General features: G+C 43.2%; 1 protein-coding gene across 1 annotated transcript in view; it reads right to left on the reverse strand.

The window, feature by feature from the left end:
• PAK5 (p21 (RAC1) activated kinase 5) overlaps nt 1–15,734 on the reverse strand; it is a 139,336-nt gene extending 123,602 nt beyond the window's left edge. The window contains exon 1 of the mRNA XM_019516226.1: nt 15,517–15,734. Coding sequence (XP_019371771.1) covers nt 15,517–15,720 — 204 coding nt within the window. The 5' untranslated portion in view covers nt 15,721–15,734. The remainder of the gene's footprint in view (nt 1–15,516) is intronic.
• Between the last annotated feature and the right edge of the window lie 1,924 nt (nt 15,735–17,658).

The following is a 17,658-nucleotide window of genomic DNA, read 5'->3' on the forward strand; positions in this document are numbered from 1 at the left end:
ACACCTTGCTGGGGTTGTTTGGTCCCTGTTTTCTTTCCTGCCATGGCAGGGGGTTGGACTTGATGATCTGCTCAGGTCCCTTCTGACCCTACCAACTATGAAACTATAAGGAAATGAACTTGAATAAATTGTATTTATGTGGAAATGGGACAATAACAGAAACTGCTTTCCAGTTTTAACTGTAGGAACTAACAGACTGTGTGAATGATAAAGTGTAAAAGATAAATGCAGCATCATTTGTTTAAATACACAGTGGCTACTCTGAAACTGGTCTTTTTCATAATGTGAAGTCTGAGTGCAGTGCAATTAATTTCATATGGAAATCTCTTTCACAGCTCTCTCTCAGAAAGAATTTATGATAAAGATTATGAATGAGGATAAAGAGTATTACAGACAAATTCCCTCAGTAATCTCCAAGTAGATTTCTCGCTGGTTCTGCTATATGCATCATTTAAGAATATGCCGGTATATGCATTTCTAAAGACTTCTTGCTTCCACCTAGTGTTTGGTACTGATAACCAACATGAAAAAGATGAGAGTGAAAGCTAGTTGGTGCAGTCTTTACTTGTCATATTGCTGACAGCTACTTACCTGAGTAAGCACACATCATCATGTTGAAAGATTGCCCAGTCATACCCTTCAATGAGATTATTTAAAATCATGACACAGAAATAAAGCACATATATTGGTATATGCACACTGGTATCTTTGCACTTATTGTATTAAGTAAAGAACATTTATACACAAAGGGATTGTAATCTGTGTGATCATATCATTTATGGGTGCCGACAGACGTGGCATTTGTTGTGGAATCAGCCCCATGAAAGTGCTCTACAGCCATGCTGTGACAGAAGTGCCTTGACGCAGAGAGCTTTAAAAGTGGTTGATCATGCAACAAATTAACCCTTACCTAATGAGGGATCAGATGAAGGGACTCTAAAGTGCCTTAAGAAATGTCTGTCAATCACTCATGTGATCGGTCCAGCCCCCAGTGCTATCTGCAGGAAGGGAGATGAAGAAGGGAGGGGGAGGAAGCTGCGTGCTGGGGTTTGCCCAATCTGAGCTGGATGGGATTGGAACCCACCCTGCCTCACAGCCCTCCTCCCAACTCCCTCATCCTCCAACTCAGGCTGGGCAAACCCTGGCCCACAGCTCCCTCCCCTCTCTTCTCTGCCCTCCCTTCACACGGACAGCACCCAAGCTGTGGAGTGGGGGATGGCGGCATGGCAGGGAGGTGACGAGAGAGAGGCTGCAGGCAGGCTCCTCCACTAGACTGGCTCCAAAGTAGAGCTCAATTGCCCCCCTCCCCCAAACCAACAGACAAACAACCATTTGGGTTGGGGGGTGGGGAGAGTTGGTCTAACTCATTGCGCTTTCTGTAAAGCACCATGAGTTAGATTAGGGACCTGCACATCTGTCAGCACCCTATGTTATCTAGAAAATCTTTCCTTAATTAAATAGCTCCTCTCAAATCAATATCACAACTTGCATGAGCACAGATTTCCCACCAATTACGGTTTTCAGGTCATACGCTCAGGGCTCACCCCTGCATTACTCACATCAAAAATCCTATCGAATATGGCACAGCTACTTGTGCATAAAGTTAAACGTGCACAAGCACTTGCAGGATTAGCATTTTAGTCTGTAAGCTCCTCAAAGACAGGAGGGAGCTCCTAATATCCTGAGGTATGCCATGAATTGGCCTTGACACCAGTTACTTGATTATAACATTACCCAGGTTGAGAGGCAAGATGATCAGGTGACACTATTTCTAGTGCTGAAAGCCAAGTGCTGACAGGGTTGGCATTTTTTTAAGCTTATCATAAACATTGATTTCTGTCATTTTAACACAAATGTACCACATACACTAAATGCTCATTTGTGCACTTCTACATTCCTGTCCCAAGCCTAGGACTGCTCACATGAATACATTTAAACAACTGAGTCCCAGCTGCACAGTATAAAAAATTAAATGAGTATGAAAATTCTGGCTAATTGTGATCAACACCTTCTGTATTCTTGAGGGGATTTTATACTTTCTGCATTTTGTCTGTATAGTGTTCATAGACTTGGGGCACAGTCTTCCCACTTCAGGAAGGTTTTTATTAGTTACAGTAACATGGTTAACTTTAAAACCACATTTCTGACTAAAAATATCATACCCACCATTGTCTCAAGGAGCACTTGGAACAATCACAAACCAGAGGGTTTAATGGGAAAATATATTTTTTCCCCTTTTCCTTAATTTGTTTACTCCTTGTGTTTGACAGAACTGTGTACCTAGTGAGTCATGTGGCTTCTTTTGTATCAATAGGCCATGACTCTATGGGCACCTACGTACATGCCCGACACCTGCTCTGACATCTATTAATTAGAACACATTGGAGCAGACATGATTAATTGATTAATTCATCATTTAACTTGATTGAGTCTGCTGGAGTGTTCTAATTAGAACACCTTGACATCATGTGTATTCAGCATCCTCATATTTCAAAATGGTGGTGGGTTGCTTTAACTAAAGCTTGAATGAGCTTTAGTTAAAGTGCTCCCACTGCCATTTTGAAGCACAGGACACTGAATAGCATCTTTTTAGTATTCAGCTCCATCCTAGTCTTTGGAAACTACCTCTAATATTAGAGTGTTCATGCAGATTACAGTATATATTTTAGCATTTTCACATATAGGTTATGAAGAAAGCATACCAATCCAATAATGTTTTGGAATGTGAATTTCTCTAATTTATTCCTACTGTAACAAGTTTAATTGTTACAGTGGAAGGTCTCCTTTAAAATTACATTTAATCTGGAAAAATGTTCTTCTCATAGTTGTACCAGTAAAACACTCATGAACACTAGGTGGCAGATTTGTATTATTCTTTCAAAGGCAGAAGAGCAGAAAGAAATGTAACACTGTGTTTTACACAGGTGGGAAATCAAGTCCCTCTTATGAGTGAAGCAATAACTCTTTCAAATAAAAAAAAATCTACCTAAATACTGTATAGCAGTGGTGCTCACTGTCCACAAGGCCAGATGAACAGTGCCTGGTCCCTCTGTGGGCTGGATCTGGCTGGTGGACCCAGTCTGGCACTGGGACAAAGGCAGCCAGAGGGGGAGCAGGGGACAGCCCAGCCCTGATTCAGCTGAGAGGAGGAAGGAGGCTTGGTCCAGCTCCAACCCAGTCCACTGGAGAGGAGGGGCATGACCCTGCATTGATCTAGCTCTGCAGGGGAAAAGGGCATCGACTAGCCCCATGGGGGAAAAGGGAGGAGGGAGGAGCAAGGTCTGACCCCAAACCAGCTGTGCAGGGGGAGGGGGCATGGCCTGGCTCTGGCCCACTGTGTGAGATTGGGATTTTGGCATTGGGAGGAGTGGCAGTACTAACTCCCACGCCACCAAATTTCCTGACCATTCAGGAGCCTCAAGGGCCAGATTCTGAAGTTCCATGGGCTGCATTTGGCCCGTGGGCCAGAGGCTGAGTACCCCTGTACTTTATAGTAATTCACACTAATGCCATGTCCTAAACAAAAACACATTCTATGCTAAATTTAAAAGTAAAGTGGGACTCTATCCCACAGGAAATGCAAAACTTGATCATAGTCACTTAAAAGTGTCCACAAGCTCTTGATCCAGTGGATCAGGCTTGGTGTGCAGAAGATATGGAGCTAATGCACAGTGGACCAGTGCAAGGCTCTGTGGTGGGCAGGAGAGCATATATTATGATGTAAATGAGCTCTGTAAATCATATGTGCACATCTGGAGATGGGAAGGCCAAAGGCAGTTGTCAGCACCTATTTGTTGCATCCACAGCTACACTAAAGAGATAGCAAACCTGTCAGAGTACATGCAGTATTCTTCACAGTTTCATAGTTTCTAGGGTCGGAAGGGACCTGAGCAGATAATCTAGTCTGACCCCCTGCCATGGCAGGAAAGAGTACTGGGGTCAAATGACCCCAGCAAGGTGTACATCTAGCCTCCTCTTAAAGACCCCCGGGTGCAGAGCGCACCATCCAAACACTTTGCTACACATGCTACCTAGCACCAGCCAAATACTTTGCTGCAGAGGGAGTAAAACCAGGACTAAGTCCAATATGTCTGCAGGCAAAAAATTCAATTTAAAATCTTGATGTTTTTAGCTGGCAGTATACAGCATAGATTAAATGACTATTGTACCACGAGCTTCCTTAAGGCAAGATGCTTTCTTCGTCTTGTCAACTGCTTGCTTTTTTGTGAGGAGGGGCAGGGAGGTGCAGGGAGGTGAAGAGTTTGCATGCAGAAATGTGTGAATCAAAAGAATGACCGCTAGGTGTCAGCAAACCTTTAGACTTTCACATCATTGGCAGAGTGAAATGTATTCCTTTGTGTTTTCACACTGAGCCCATCACCAGGGTATGTGCACATGGCTCAGTGGAAAGCTGAAAAGGACAGTGAAAAGGACTGGGGGTGAAGTATTGAAGATCTGTTGAAAGAGGACATGGATGAAAAGTCTTTCAAAATAAGAGGAAGAGGCAGTCAAAAAAGGAATAGAAGGAAACACTGACATGAAACCTCACTGATAAGTGAAGTAAAAGAATCCACAAGTACCAAAGTAGAAAAAGTAGAAACATGACCCAACAGAGACGAGGAACTTATTAACAAGTTAAGGTTTTCTTAATGAATAGAATAAAACTGCTATCCACTAGCAGGAAAGGTTCACAATGATATTTAAAAAAACCCAGACTTTGGAACAAGAAAGTTAGATCATCTATTTCTAACCTTCCAAAACCAAAACATTTTATTTTGTACAGTTTAATAGGTGGGTAAGTTTTCAGTGCATCTGTCTGCTCTGCACAGCCTAAATTACATGATACATTGCAAGCAGTTTTTGCAATTCTGCGCATGCCCCATCATTCTTCTAGCCATGCTCACACAGTGAAACTGCTTATGCATGGCCCTCTATCCAAGGTATAACTGCATATAGTTGTAGGACCAGATCCTCTACCACTGTCAACTGATGTGGCTCTGCTGAGCTCAGAGGGGCTCTACCAATTTAAAGCAGCTGAGGAGTTGGTGTGTAAAATGCTTTAAATCATCTGCGAAGAAAGGAGTTATATACAGCTAATGCCAGTCATATTATTCCCTATGCATAAAATGAGCAATGCTGCTGGAATTGACAGTATTGCAGGGTTCAGAATGACCTTTTTCAGTTAAATCTAATGGTTACTTTGCGTTAAATGTATCAAAAGTCTAGCTCAGACCATCCTGCCCTGAGAAAACAGGGAAACAAAATGCTGTAGGAATTCAACAACACTGTGTGTATCTTATTGATGGCTTAAAAATAGTATTTAAAGGTTTGCTTTTTGGGGATCGGCTTATATATAACATACACAGTTTTCCAAGCCATCAGAAGCAGACAGGCTGTCTAACACAACAAGGCCAGTGGATATACGCACAACCTGGGAAAGTGGGGGCACGTACCACACTGTTCCATAACATGAGATAAGGCGGTACCAGCTTGCAAGGCCCCAGAGCTGGGGGCTGAAGTTTTCCAGTTTTGGGGAACAGATCAAATAGGAGGACACCAGTAAAGCCCCAAATTAGGATGTGGGTATGTGATAGCTTTATGTAAATGGGATTTTGGCTGACAACACAGGATGTGAACAGTGTGATGAACACAGAGAGACCAATTAGCGATAGCTATGGATGAAGAGTCATTAGGTGGGAAGGAGAATACAAAGCAGAGATTTGAAAGCAACAAAGGACGTAGGTCCTCCTCCTCCCCTTCCTCTTCCCCAAGAGGGTCCCTGAGAGGTGTTCTGGTCCCCATCCCCTGGCAGGGGTCCCCAAGGTCACCGTGGACAGAGGGCACACCACCAGCCCGTCTCATTCACTCCACTAGGGGTGGACCTCGGCATTCCACCTGCAGGCTGCTGACATGTTGGCATCTAACACTTGAGAGAGCTTCAAAGTGAAGCCTGCCTCCTGGCCAGATGTTTCTGGACTCTGATGATAGCCCTAGAATTGGTAGATATATATAGAATTGCTTAATTGTTTGTACCATTTCTTTTCTGTTATCACTGTGTATCAATAAATTTGAGCCCCCCTCTTCCCCCCCCAAACAAGAGTCCTAAATCTAGAGCCAACCCTTATAGGAAGCGATCCTGGTTTTCTCTGTTTAAAAATAGCAAATTCTCTGATTAAAACCTCCAAAATCTGTGGTAAAAATGAAACACAACTATATATAGCAGTATCAATTAAACACATTTTATTGATATATTTACAATTTTAAAGCAATTTGGAAGCCTACCAGTGGCTCAATCACTATAATAAAATAAATTCTAAATACCTATACATTTTCTTATTTTATTTTGGGGGTTTTTATCATGGAAAATCAGATCTCCTCCTGTCCCCTTTGCCCACCAGTTTGCAGGTCCAGGCCCCTCACTCCCCACCCACAGCCTCCACAGCCCTGCTGGTGCTCCTTACTCCCCACCCACAGCCCTGCTAGTGCCCCTTACTCCCTAATCACAGCCCCATGCACTATCCCAGCTCTGTCCAACTCCCAACTCCCTCCCTATAGGGGCCTCAATCCCCCGCTCCTCCAATGCCAGACTTACCTGTGAGAGCTGCTCTTCGCGCTGACTGGCAGCCATATGCATGTGTGAGTGTGCACATGGACACGGCACCCTTTGCCTGACTGCCCTTCTCCGGCTCCCCCCAGCCCCTTGCAGACTGAAACTCTGCCAGCCTGCAGAGAGCTCTTTGCAAAAGTGAAATATCTGTGTGTTTCTCTGTTAAAATGAAAAATACACATTTTTCTTGGTTAAAAGGGAAAATCTACTTTTTTTTCCATTTCCCCATGGAAAACAGAAAACCTGGATTCCTGCTTATAAAGCATACTTATCTCTGCACCCCTTTTCCACAGACTGCTGATGTCAAGAAATAAAAGGTCAAGACTCACAAAAAATTCCAATGGAAAGCAATTATTTTCTGGGCACATCATACCATGCATGTCTAGGGCCAGCTCTTATTTGACCTATTAAGTGTTTGAGGCCAAAGTTCTACTGTACCTTTTCATGGCTAAGTGCTACTTAACTGCCTAAAGTTAGACATCTTGATTTTAGATCCTAGATCCACCTGCATGACTGGAATACTCAGAAGGGATGTGCTATGACCACCAGCATCCCGTTGCTTGGGAAATGGTCCCACCTGCTGGGCTGTAGAGGCCCTGCGGGGAGGGCAACAGGGTGGGGTGTTTGAGTCTGCAGAGAGCAACCCACCCCCACCCCATACACAGATCTGAGGAGGGGGGGCACATGCCCCCCTCACCCCGTTGGGAGTGTGTGCGGTGGCAGGGAGCCAGCCTCTCCTCTTCCCTGCCCCCCACCCCCCAGAGATGAGCTGCCTGCACCTCGCACTCCACCCCACTGTCTGCTTGGGAAAGGGACAATTCTGTACAAATCCTCAACACTTTGGTCAGAGGAAAGCCACAAGGAAGTCTGAGGCAGGTCCAATAATCTAGGAGTAAAGGCACTTGGAGAGTAGTAGATTCAGAATCATTTTGTCTTATGATTACCTAATGCAAAACTCATAAAGAGCAATCAAGTCCTTCTCTTCTTGCATCAAACAGCCACTGTTTGTATAATTTATCCAAGTAAAATTTCAGGGACATGCACAAATTTATGCATTTTCCTAGGAAGCATGAGATCATAACAGAGTGTAACTGGTTGTGGTCAAGTCCTTGTGAGCACATGCAGAAAGACAAGTTGAGTTGCACAGCTGGGTGTAGGATCTAAAAACCTTGTGAATGGCATTGAATCTAACTTTAGACAGCTAAGTAGTGACTTCCATGTAATAGTCCCTGGATAAACAGCACTGGGAAAGGTTCTAACCCATGGAGAAAAGAGGTCCAGGCTAGAATCCAAGGTCTGCTCTTATCAAGAACAGCCTCCATCTTTCTGAGTCATACACCCTCTTGCTTGTGTTCTTCCTTCTGACCTACATATCCCTCTCTTAGCTGTCCAGGTGACCTGCTTGAAGAGGAGGGTTGGAAAGGGGCCTGGGTAATGTCTAACTCGTATCTTGCTGGCTGAGCACTTAATTGGGAAGGTGGAGATGCAGATTCAAACCCTGGGTCAGGGCAAGGAAGCTCTAAAACCTTGGTATCCTACTCCCTGGGCAAGTGCCAACTACTGAGATAAAACATGGGGAGTTTCTACTCATCCCACCATCAATTAGTCATGATTTCTGCCAGGCTAAAATTTCAGGATATACCCAATTCTATGCAAGTCACCATGCAACTGTTTGGCCAGACTGCAGCTCCCCTAAGCAAACTCAGAGGACATATGCATACTTGCATAGCAAGAGCTGAATCCCAAAATGTGTGTAAATGCCTAAATTTGCAGTTATACAGCAATGTATTTGTGCCATTTTAGGCAAGTAAACTCTAATAGGATTCAGCCCTAAATATTCTTCTTATACCTGATAGATAGAACAGGAGCTCCACTGGCATCCACTGAAATGATCAGGAGGCAGGTTTAAAGCAAACAGTGCATAGATAACTTGTGGAACTTATTGCCACAAGATGTTGTAGAGGGTGAGATATAACCAAGTTCAAAAGGAATTAGACAACTTCATGGAGGACAGGCTCCTTAGGAGTTATTAAATGGAGCAGCCAGGGATATATCCTCTGACATCCCTAAACCAATGATGGTTGATGCCTTGAAGTTTATGACTAGGAATGAAACACTATAGACATGCCCAGTTTATATAATACAGAATCTACTACTTGCTACTGTTGATTAGGACTTGCTATCCTTGATTAGGACTGATGCTCAGCTTTGATTTGGCTTCCACTCCAGAAAACCCTTAACCTAATGTGATCCACTCAGACTGACTGCCAGGTGAACCCTTACTGGAGTAGATGGACCATTGGCAGTAGAGTACTGCTTATGCTCTTATGTACTGGTAGCATATGGTCTCCATTTACCCAAGTAATGTTACCCCTACACTGATGAAACTACAAAGTGATTTGGTGTTACATTGTTTTTATACACTTGAATAATTTATATTTGAGCTCTTACTTTATCATCCATTGTAGCAGTTGGAATGTATAATAACTCATGATTATTTCATGCACTATACTAAAATCTGTATGCATTCACTGTTTTTTAGGGAAAGCACTGGTTTTGAACTCAACTCTTTCCATGATATGTGAAGGACAAATTGCTTCTTGCTATTGTGGTTTCTAATGTCAATACATTTGTCATTTCAAAGTGTATATGTATACTCTCCTCTTAATTTGAGCTCTTCATTTTTTAAACTATAAAAATGGAAGTTTACATCAATTGCAACCTCAAATTTGGCCAGTACCTAGTATGTTAAACATGGTTCCAATTACATCACTTAAAATACTTCAATTTATATGAGGCTGAACAAATATGAAGCATTTCTGGGGAGAGCAGTTCTTCTTATTCATGCTGCTTGTGTCGCAAGCAAAAAGCCTGAACTTATGTAAAATGTCAGTTATCAAAGGGGACAGGGTCCATGAGGTGATTTCTAATGTGGGTTTTTTTAAGACGTTCTTTGTAAGAAAAAGGTAAAATGTTTGAGAGACTTTTTTGGTGATTTTGCACAAATGGTTTTGCTTTTCTTGAATGTAGATCAGCATGGCCTAGCATTGTTTATTTCCTCTTTTCCAAAAGCATTTTATCAACATAGTGCCAGGGACAGAATTCACTAGTAAATCTATCTTCCCTTCTGGCTAAATATTGACTTATGAGGTACAGAACAAAGAAGGCAATGGCTCTCAACCTTTTTAGACTCAAGGCACCCCTCAGAAAATGCAAGCTCTTAAACTTTCACTACTTTCTTGACGACAGAAAAATAATAAAGAAATTCTTCTGTTGCAAAGAACTCATAAAGACTACAACAAGCCAGTGGATTCCTATTTGGGATCTCTGAGTTTACCTTGTGAATTGTGTAGGTCTTTGCATACCTAATAGTGATAATATTGTGTGCCACTCTGCAAGATTCTCAACAGGATCTCACAGCACTCTATGGTGCCCTAGTTGAGAATCACTGAAATAAGGTGACTGGCACCTTTGGAGCAGATGGTAAGGTAAAGACCTTCTGATGCTTAGACTGAAGGGGGCTTTTACCTGGAGATGGTATGGCTTTCAAAAACCTTGGGTGTCAGTAATGGGAAATAATGGGTCAGATTATGACAGGACGTGTGGCTGGTGAGCAAAGCACGAAGTTGCACTTCACACTGACTATGATATAGAAAAGTTGCTGAAATTTGCAAATATTTTTTTCCATTGCAAACTGACCTTTATCAAAAAATCCCACCACTTTCCATGAAAAATGTCAACATAATTAATATTTTTCATGACATTTTCTGCAATAACTTACCTACATTTTACTGCCTCTAAAATACACAGTAGTTAGGCAAAGACCCAGAGCAGTGGCATGGTTGCGCCTCATTTTTGGATCATGCTGCATTAGCAGCTGCTGAGGATTTTAAGTCCCCCAAACAGGTAAGAATCCCTCCACCCTTGACATACCCTCTCTCTCCCTCCATGCTCAGTGGCACCTCCTCTCCTCTCCCCTCTCTTCCCTTCCCACCCCACCTGTGCTTGTGCTGCCCCAGACTGACTTAGGTACAGGAAGAGCTCCAGAGCTGCTCCTGCCCTGTTCCAGATGGAATGCATGGGGAACTGGGCTCAGCCAGGGACAATGGCAGCAGCAGTGGCGATGCTCTCCATCCCTTTATCTAGTCTCCTTGGGTATTCCTCACCAGTAGGAGAGCACATGGAGAAAGAAGAAACATCTGGAGCAGGCCATGAGCATCCAGGACAGCACCAGTGTCAGGTGGGTCTCCCAGCACCCAGAGGGATAAATAGAGAAGGTGAGGTAGGGAATGGGAGGAAAGGGGAGGCTCCACTGAACACAACAGAAAGTGAAGGGGTACTGACAGGGGGTCAGGGAGAATTTTTACCTGATTCAGGGATTTAAAGTCCCCAGCTACTGCTCCCATGGTGTGGTCCACCCATCTCAGTGGGGGACAGAAAGATTGTAAGTAAGGGAATGCAGCCACCCCGGCAACAACAGTTACTGTTCCCAGCTCTCCCTCCCCTCCTTTTAAAATCCTGGATCCACTTCTGACAGTAGTTTACTGGTCTCTGGATCATACAGACTAACCCAAAATTTGAAGAACTATTCTAAGCATAAGCATGGGAATTTCATGTATTCTTTATCAGGTCTGAAATAAGTGAATTTTAACGTCCCTACTCAAATGATTATATTAGCATGATAAGCTACTGTTTCCACAGGACTAAAGGGTAGAACCTGCAGATCTCTGCCAGGTGTGGATAACAATGCATTGAATATCTACTCAGAAGGGAGCTCCTCAGGATGCTTGAGATTTTATCTTCTGTTCCCATCTGTTATTGATGCCCATATTCAAGTGGGTGGCAGGATGCAGCACAGCGTGATGACTCAATATAACCATCACTTTAGTTCTCATGGCAGAATCTGCATTAATTTTTAGTTCCAGGGGACTAACAATTAGCAAATCATGTTGGCAGTACATTCTTAGCACAGTCAACACAGAAGTAATTTAAAAGAGAATAAATGTGGAAACCTACAAGGGCAGTCTTACATGGTAGTCTGTCACATACAACCATACTTGAGACCAACATTTAAAAGGGTTTCAGCCCAACATAACTTTGTGACTTGGAACATGTTAAATTGTGGGTGCTTGTCTACCTCATTTGCACTAAAATTAATAATTGTGTTAACTAAAACATAATAACACTTGCGGTGTAAACTAAAAGCAAGATTTTCAAAAGTGCTCCAATTATTTAAGTAAAATAGGCACTTATGAGCCTTATCCTCATTGCAAAACTAGGTTCCTACATGACCAGGTACGAATACGTACAACTGGAGTTGTGTCAAAAGGGGTATGCTCCAAAAGCCAAAATGAGAGCTGCTGACTAGGAGTCCACAGCAGTTCTGATGTTCTAATGTTTCCTTATGGACAAGATGGGAGTGATACAATGTAGCAAAACTGCTCCAACTTTAACCCTGGATGAAACAGTATTAAAATTGGAGATGTTTTGCTAAATTTTATCTGTCAGGATAAAATTGTTCTGCTCTCTGGTACCATGTAAATCAGTACAGTCTGTTCCATGGCCGGGTTGTTGGTGACAAAACTAGCACCCCCAGCCTGGGCTAGTCTGGGTGAGGAGGGTGTGTGGACACCCAGCAGAACTGAAAACAAGACATGTCGAAGGGCAGATGATCCCTCAGAGGCCTAATTTACTTGGACATGTTTGAAAATTTTACCCAAGGTTTAAGGTCACTGTACTTTAGGGGCATTATAGTGAAAAGAGCTTCTATTGTAATTATACTATTTTTTGAATGGTGTGGAAAGGAAAAGAGAAAGAGAGGGAGGAGGAGTTTAAATGGACAAACCACCTTTTAACCTCAGTGGAAACTGAATCCGGAAAGAACTATCCTGAATTGAATGGAAGTTTAATGCTCAACATCTTTTCTGAGTTGGACCCTGTGTCATTTTCAGGACCAAACAAATGTTAAGAAGTATGAAGAGACACCTTCTTAATGCCAATTGAAAATGATTTTGGCTATCCTACTGCACCCGGTTTTGCCTTTAAACAACACAAAACTCTTCAGTTCATCTTAAGGGCATGGTCTACAAACCTATAAGCATATGGGCATACAGCTTCACTAGGGTTACTCACCTACATGTAGCTAGTCACATGTGTATTAATAGGATGGAGTCCATAATTTATACTGTGTATATTAGCTGACAGAACTAACACATTGAGACATTTTAAAGTTACAGATTTATCACTTCCCAAATTTCACAAGATGGATGGGATTTCAGCAAGCAAACAAACATTTTTCATTTTTTAAAACATCTTTGTTCACTCATACCACAATGCCCTGTGGACATTTGGTGCTCAGAAGGCCTGCAGAATATGGATGCCCTTATTTTCATTCATATCTAGCAAGCAAGGGCTTCCCTGGTTTTCTATTACTCCAGTGTCTTTTTCACACAATGATATACTTTCCTCAGAGTGGAAGTCATAGTTTTCTCTTTTTTCTCTAACATTCCATGGCAAGTGTGGCTGAGCAGGTAGCAAGCATTACTCAGGAATTAGTGGCAAATGCGAATTCGGCAAAGAACATTTAATAAACAAAAATGAAGGGCTTATGCTCTCAGAATTTTTTTTCTTCATTGATGGAAACAAATCCATCAGAATTCTAAACCGCACAACTATTTTTAGGCCTGTGTAATGTATGTGCATGAGGAAGTGTAAAAGAAAGACTATGTGAATCCATAAAAACACATCACATGCATGTAAGCACTACATATGTGATATAGTGTAGAGTCAACTAAACACACATTTTTTTTAGCTCACCTTTGAAGGTCTTTCTTGCACGTTGCCTTCTAATCCATCTTCCTTGAATCTACTCTAAAATGTCAAACTTTTAAAGGACTTTCATATAGCCAATCTAATTTTTTTCTTTAAAAACAAATCTGTTTTCTTTCCACCCAAATTGGTGCTTTTCCTCCCAAATACCCCATACCAAAGGTTCCAAAACTTTTCCCAATCATTACCTACCTCTTTTACAAATAGGTATTTTTATGTAGCCTCTTACAGCTGTAATAATTCTCCTCTAGCATTTGCAGTTTAGAGGAGTCTCCTGAGGCCAGTACATGGGCTGATCCAGAGCATGGAACCATGTCATCTGGCCCACAGAGCTGTAAATTTGGTGACAGCAGTATTAATTGCCATGACTTCAGAAAAAGGTGATAATTAATGTTGCCACCACTCACCCCTGCTGCTGCACTTCTGGCTTTGCAGGCCAGATCCTGAGCAGAGAGCCATATCATCTCACCCATGATCATCTCACCCATGAGTCAGAAATGTGACAGTGGGATGAGTAGTGGATGCCACAGCTCTGGGAGCTGGGGCAATTAATGCTGCTACTACTAATCCAGCTGCCAAATTTCTGAAGCCCTGCAAATCACACAACTCCGTGGGCCAGATCCAGCTCATGGGACATATGTTTGACACTCCTACTGTGGGACAATTGCAGGCATGAGGAAAGTATATCAAGGAGCATCTTAGCTGCAATTAAGTCTCTACATCCTGTTAATTGGGGACATACAGGGTAACTGCAAACTCAAGGGAATTAGGGACCCTGAACTGCTCACAGCCCCTGTTGTAACTGCCACACCCCAGTTTTGCTCTTGGTCCAAACCGGAGAACACTTTGTGCTGAACCACTGCCAGTTTTAATATCAGGGTTAGAAATAGGAACTTTATACTCCTGGTAAGGGGAGACTTACTGCTCTTTACTGGGATATGTGGCATTTTCTTTTAGCTCTGGAACATGCCAAGCTGTTGCAGTTAGAGACATAGCAGTTTTATGCAGAAAAAGCTATTTGGGGTCATTTTAGCTGCTTTAAAAATGTAGTAGCTATAATTTTCCTCCTTTGGTCATAGTACAGAGTAGTTTGACTTGTTCTACTCCTCAGTGGGTGTGTCTACACATGCAATTAACATGCAGCAATAAACTCTGGCATATACCACGCTGGAGTTTATTGCTCCCAGGCATGCCATTTGATTATGGTGTGGGACCACAGCATGTTGACCTGGCTCGGAATAGCTCTGGCTAGCAAGGAGTCAGGGGAGGAGAAAGGGGTGGGGGGTGGGTCAGTCTACAAGCCTGGGGTTGTTCCAACCTGGCTCAACATGCTTCAGAGGGGCTGACTGGGGCATGAGGGTGCTTCAGTGTGGAGCTAGCTGGCAACCAGATCCTGCACTAAAGCACTCTCATGCCCCAGCCAGGTAAGTCAGTGTCTCCACATGTGCTGCTGCACATGGAAAAACACTGAAGCAGGGTAGTACTTGTATCTACATGTGTAGACACCAAGATGTTTACTGTTGAGCTAATTTGGCAGTTCTACAGTAAACATTTTGTGTAGATGCGCCTAGCAGTTTGTATACCTCGTTCCAATTTACGCAGTCATAGGGACAGCACCTTCCTTCTTGTCTGTACAAGACTTAGCCTACTGTGGCCTGGATCCCAGCTGGAGGCCACCTCATTATTAGAAATGCTCACAACTAAAAAAAAAAAAATACAGAGAACAAAACACATATATCCTGGTTATGCTTTCGCTGACTCTCAAGGTTAGATTTAGTCCCATGAACATAGAAAGTAAGAAAATTGACTGACTAATAGTACAACAAAATCTGGCTCTATTTCTGCAATCAGTACTAGGCGGGTACCAGGGCTCAGCTATGGTTGTACCAGTGGGAGTCCACGGAGGCAGAGCTGTACATCCATCTGCTATCAGTTGCAGCTCTGGGGCTTGTAAATATGCTTTTTTGTGTATGAAAAAGCATAATTCTCATTCCTTCTGGAAAAGAGGCAGTAGTATTACCCCACAGCACTAAACTAAGCCCTACCCAAAGGCAAGAGGAAACCCAGAACCTGTGCATTACCTTCATAGGAGCCAGCTGGATAGGAGTGATACATGAAGGGTCCACCATAGGCTTCGGCCTGTTTGCCGTGTCTGCAAGCAAACTGTGCCACTGCTGAGGTAGACCAGTGAACTTCTGTTCTCTGTGATCAAATCCAGTGTGAACCCGGTGCTCAAAGTTAGAGGGTCCAGAAATTTCAAGCCTTTTCTTTTTCTTCCCAAACATGGTGGAAAAACCTGGAGAAGTGGTGGGGGGGAAAAAAGAGAAGAAAAATAAATATATCTTAATAACAGGGCTAGACACAGACATGGGTAAACCAGGCCCCCGCCCAGGGCCCATATAGAAAGGGGGCCCGAAAATGGTAATTTTTATCATTATTATTATTATCATTACCTATGGTGAAGGGGGACCTGATACTAAAAGTTCACCTGGGGCCGCCAAGAGTCCAGGTATGGTACTATTTGACACAAGCTCTTTTCTTTAATTGTTAGGTTCTGACTGCAGTATATAAAGTAATGTTCATTGATTTGGAGTTTTCAATCCAGCTTTACTTGCTTCAATGGGCACATCTACACATTCATTAATGTATTGTAGTTACTGTGCATTGATTTAGTACTTGATTAACCAAGCACTAAAAACTTAATGAGCAGTAACATGTACTACTGCACAGTAATGTTGGTGCATGGTTATTTACTGACACTTACTGCGCAGTAGCCTAATACTACTGTGCGGTAGTGTATTAGCATGGTTTTTGCTCAGCACGCTACTGCGCACTGTTATTAGCCTGCTGTACAGTTAGCATTTTGTGTAGACGTGCCCACTGAGTAGTAACTTACTCCTCCCATCATCCCACTGGGGTCTTTTTTACCCACACTTGGTGGGTGCAGTTTGCTATTCCTGCACTACTGGCTAACATGGGGGGACAAGAACTATGGGTCTTCCTTCCCCACTCTGGGAAGCTGTGCACCTACAGAAGCAGTCTTGGTGCTTTTCCCAGCACAGTGACTCATATCATGCCTGGCCCTCACACATACTGTGCAAGAGAAGAGATGGCTGGACCTCTATATCCTCCCCAGTGCACCTGCAAGGAGACAAGTAAGGGTGCTAGGGTTGTCTCCCCTCAAAAGTCACTCATGCAAATCTGGTTTGATCTAATCAGATGTTGCAGCTGACAATTCCAGGGGATACTGCTTAGAGAAGAGCTCCACTGGGCCATCAAGAATACTTCCTAAATAGTGACAAGACTCAATTCAGTAATCTCAGACCTGCCCCACTGACCTCAATGGCCATATGTCTACATAAGTGGTGGACTGAGCAGTTATTACTGTGTAGTCATTTAGTACTTGCATAAGCAAGTACAGTGTTACTGTGCAGTGGGGTCCCTGCACAATTTTCTTCTGATGCTACTGCGCAGTAGCAACGAGCTACTGTGCAGTAGCATTGCATCACAGTTAGTGCCCCCCAACACTACTGTGTAGTGGTGTCTCATGTAGGAGTGGCCAATTTAGTCCTGCATATCCCTGGTAATGTGACTTTACAGTCACCCTAGGCAACCTTTTCCATACTTTGCTCCTATAGTGACTCATGATACTAAACAATATTGTTTTGTTTCTACAGCTTAATCAACAAGAGGCTGGCTAATCCTTAGCATTAAGTTGCCCCTGGCTTTTAGCTGGTGGTACAAAAGAGCGTGAGTTTGGTGTTCCTACCGAGGTTGTGAAGAGAAAGCAGGGGAAAGAGTGGGCAGAGCTGGCTGGAAGGTAGGAGGAAAGGTGCATGGGATGAAAGACGGATAAACTGTAATTGAAGGGAATTGAGTTATGTATGCTTTATGCCAGAGCAAGGGAGGTGCACAGAAGGAAGTATGCAGTGTCTGAATCATAATACCCATTTGGACTAGGCCAGGGGAAGGGCAGCTCCCACTCTGGGTCACGGACTCTGCCCTCATTCTGAGTAGAGGGCGGGCAATTATTTTGGGCAGAGGACTGTTTACTGAATTTTGGCAAGCCATCGAGGGCTGCATGACAAGCAGCCCAGAGCAGATAAATATTAATTTTTAAAAATTTTTAGGGGCCCCGCAGGCCGGATAGAATGGCCTGGTGGGCTGCATCTGGCCCCTGGGCTGCATTTTGCCCACCCCTGGAGGGATGTGGGCAGTGGGGT

Source organism: Gavialis gangeticus, unplaced genomic scaffold (genome assembly GCF_001723915.1).
Source record: "Gavialis gangeticus isolate Ggan-Ray unplaced genomic scaffold, GavGan_comp1, whole genome shotgun sequence".
NCBI classification, from domain to species: Eukaryota; Metazoa; Chordata; order Crocodylia; family Gavialidae; genus Gavialis; species Gavialis gangeticus.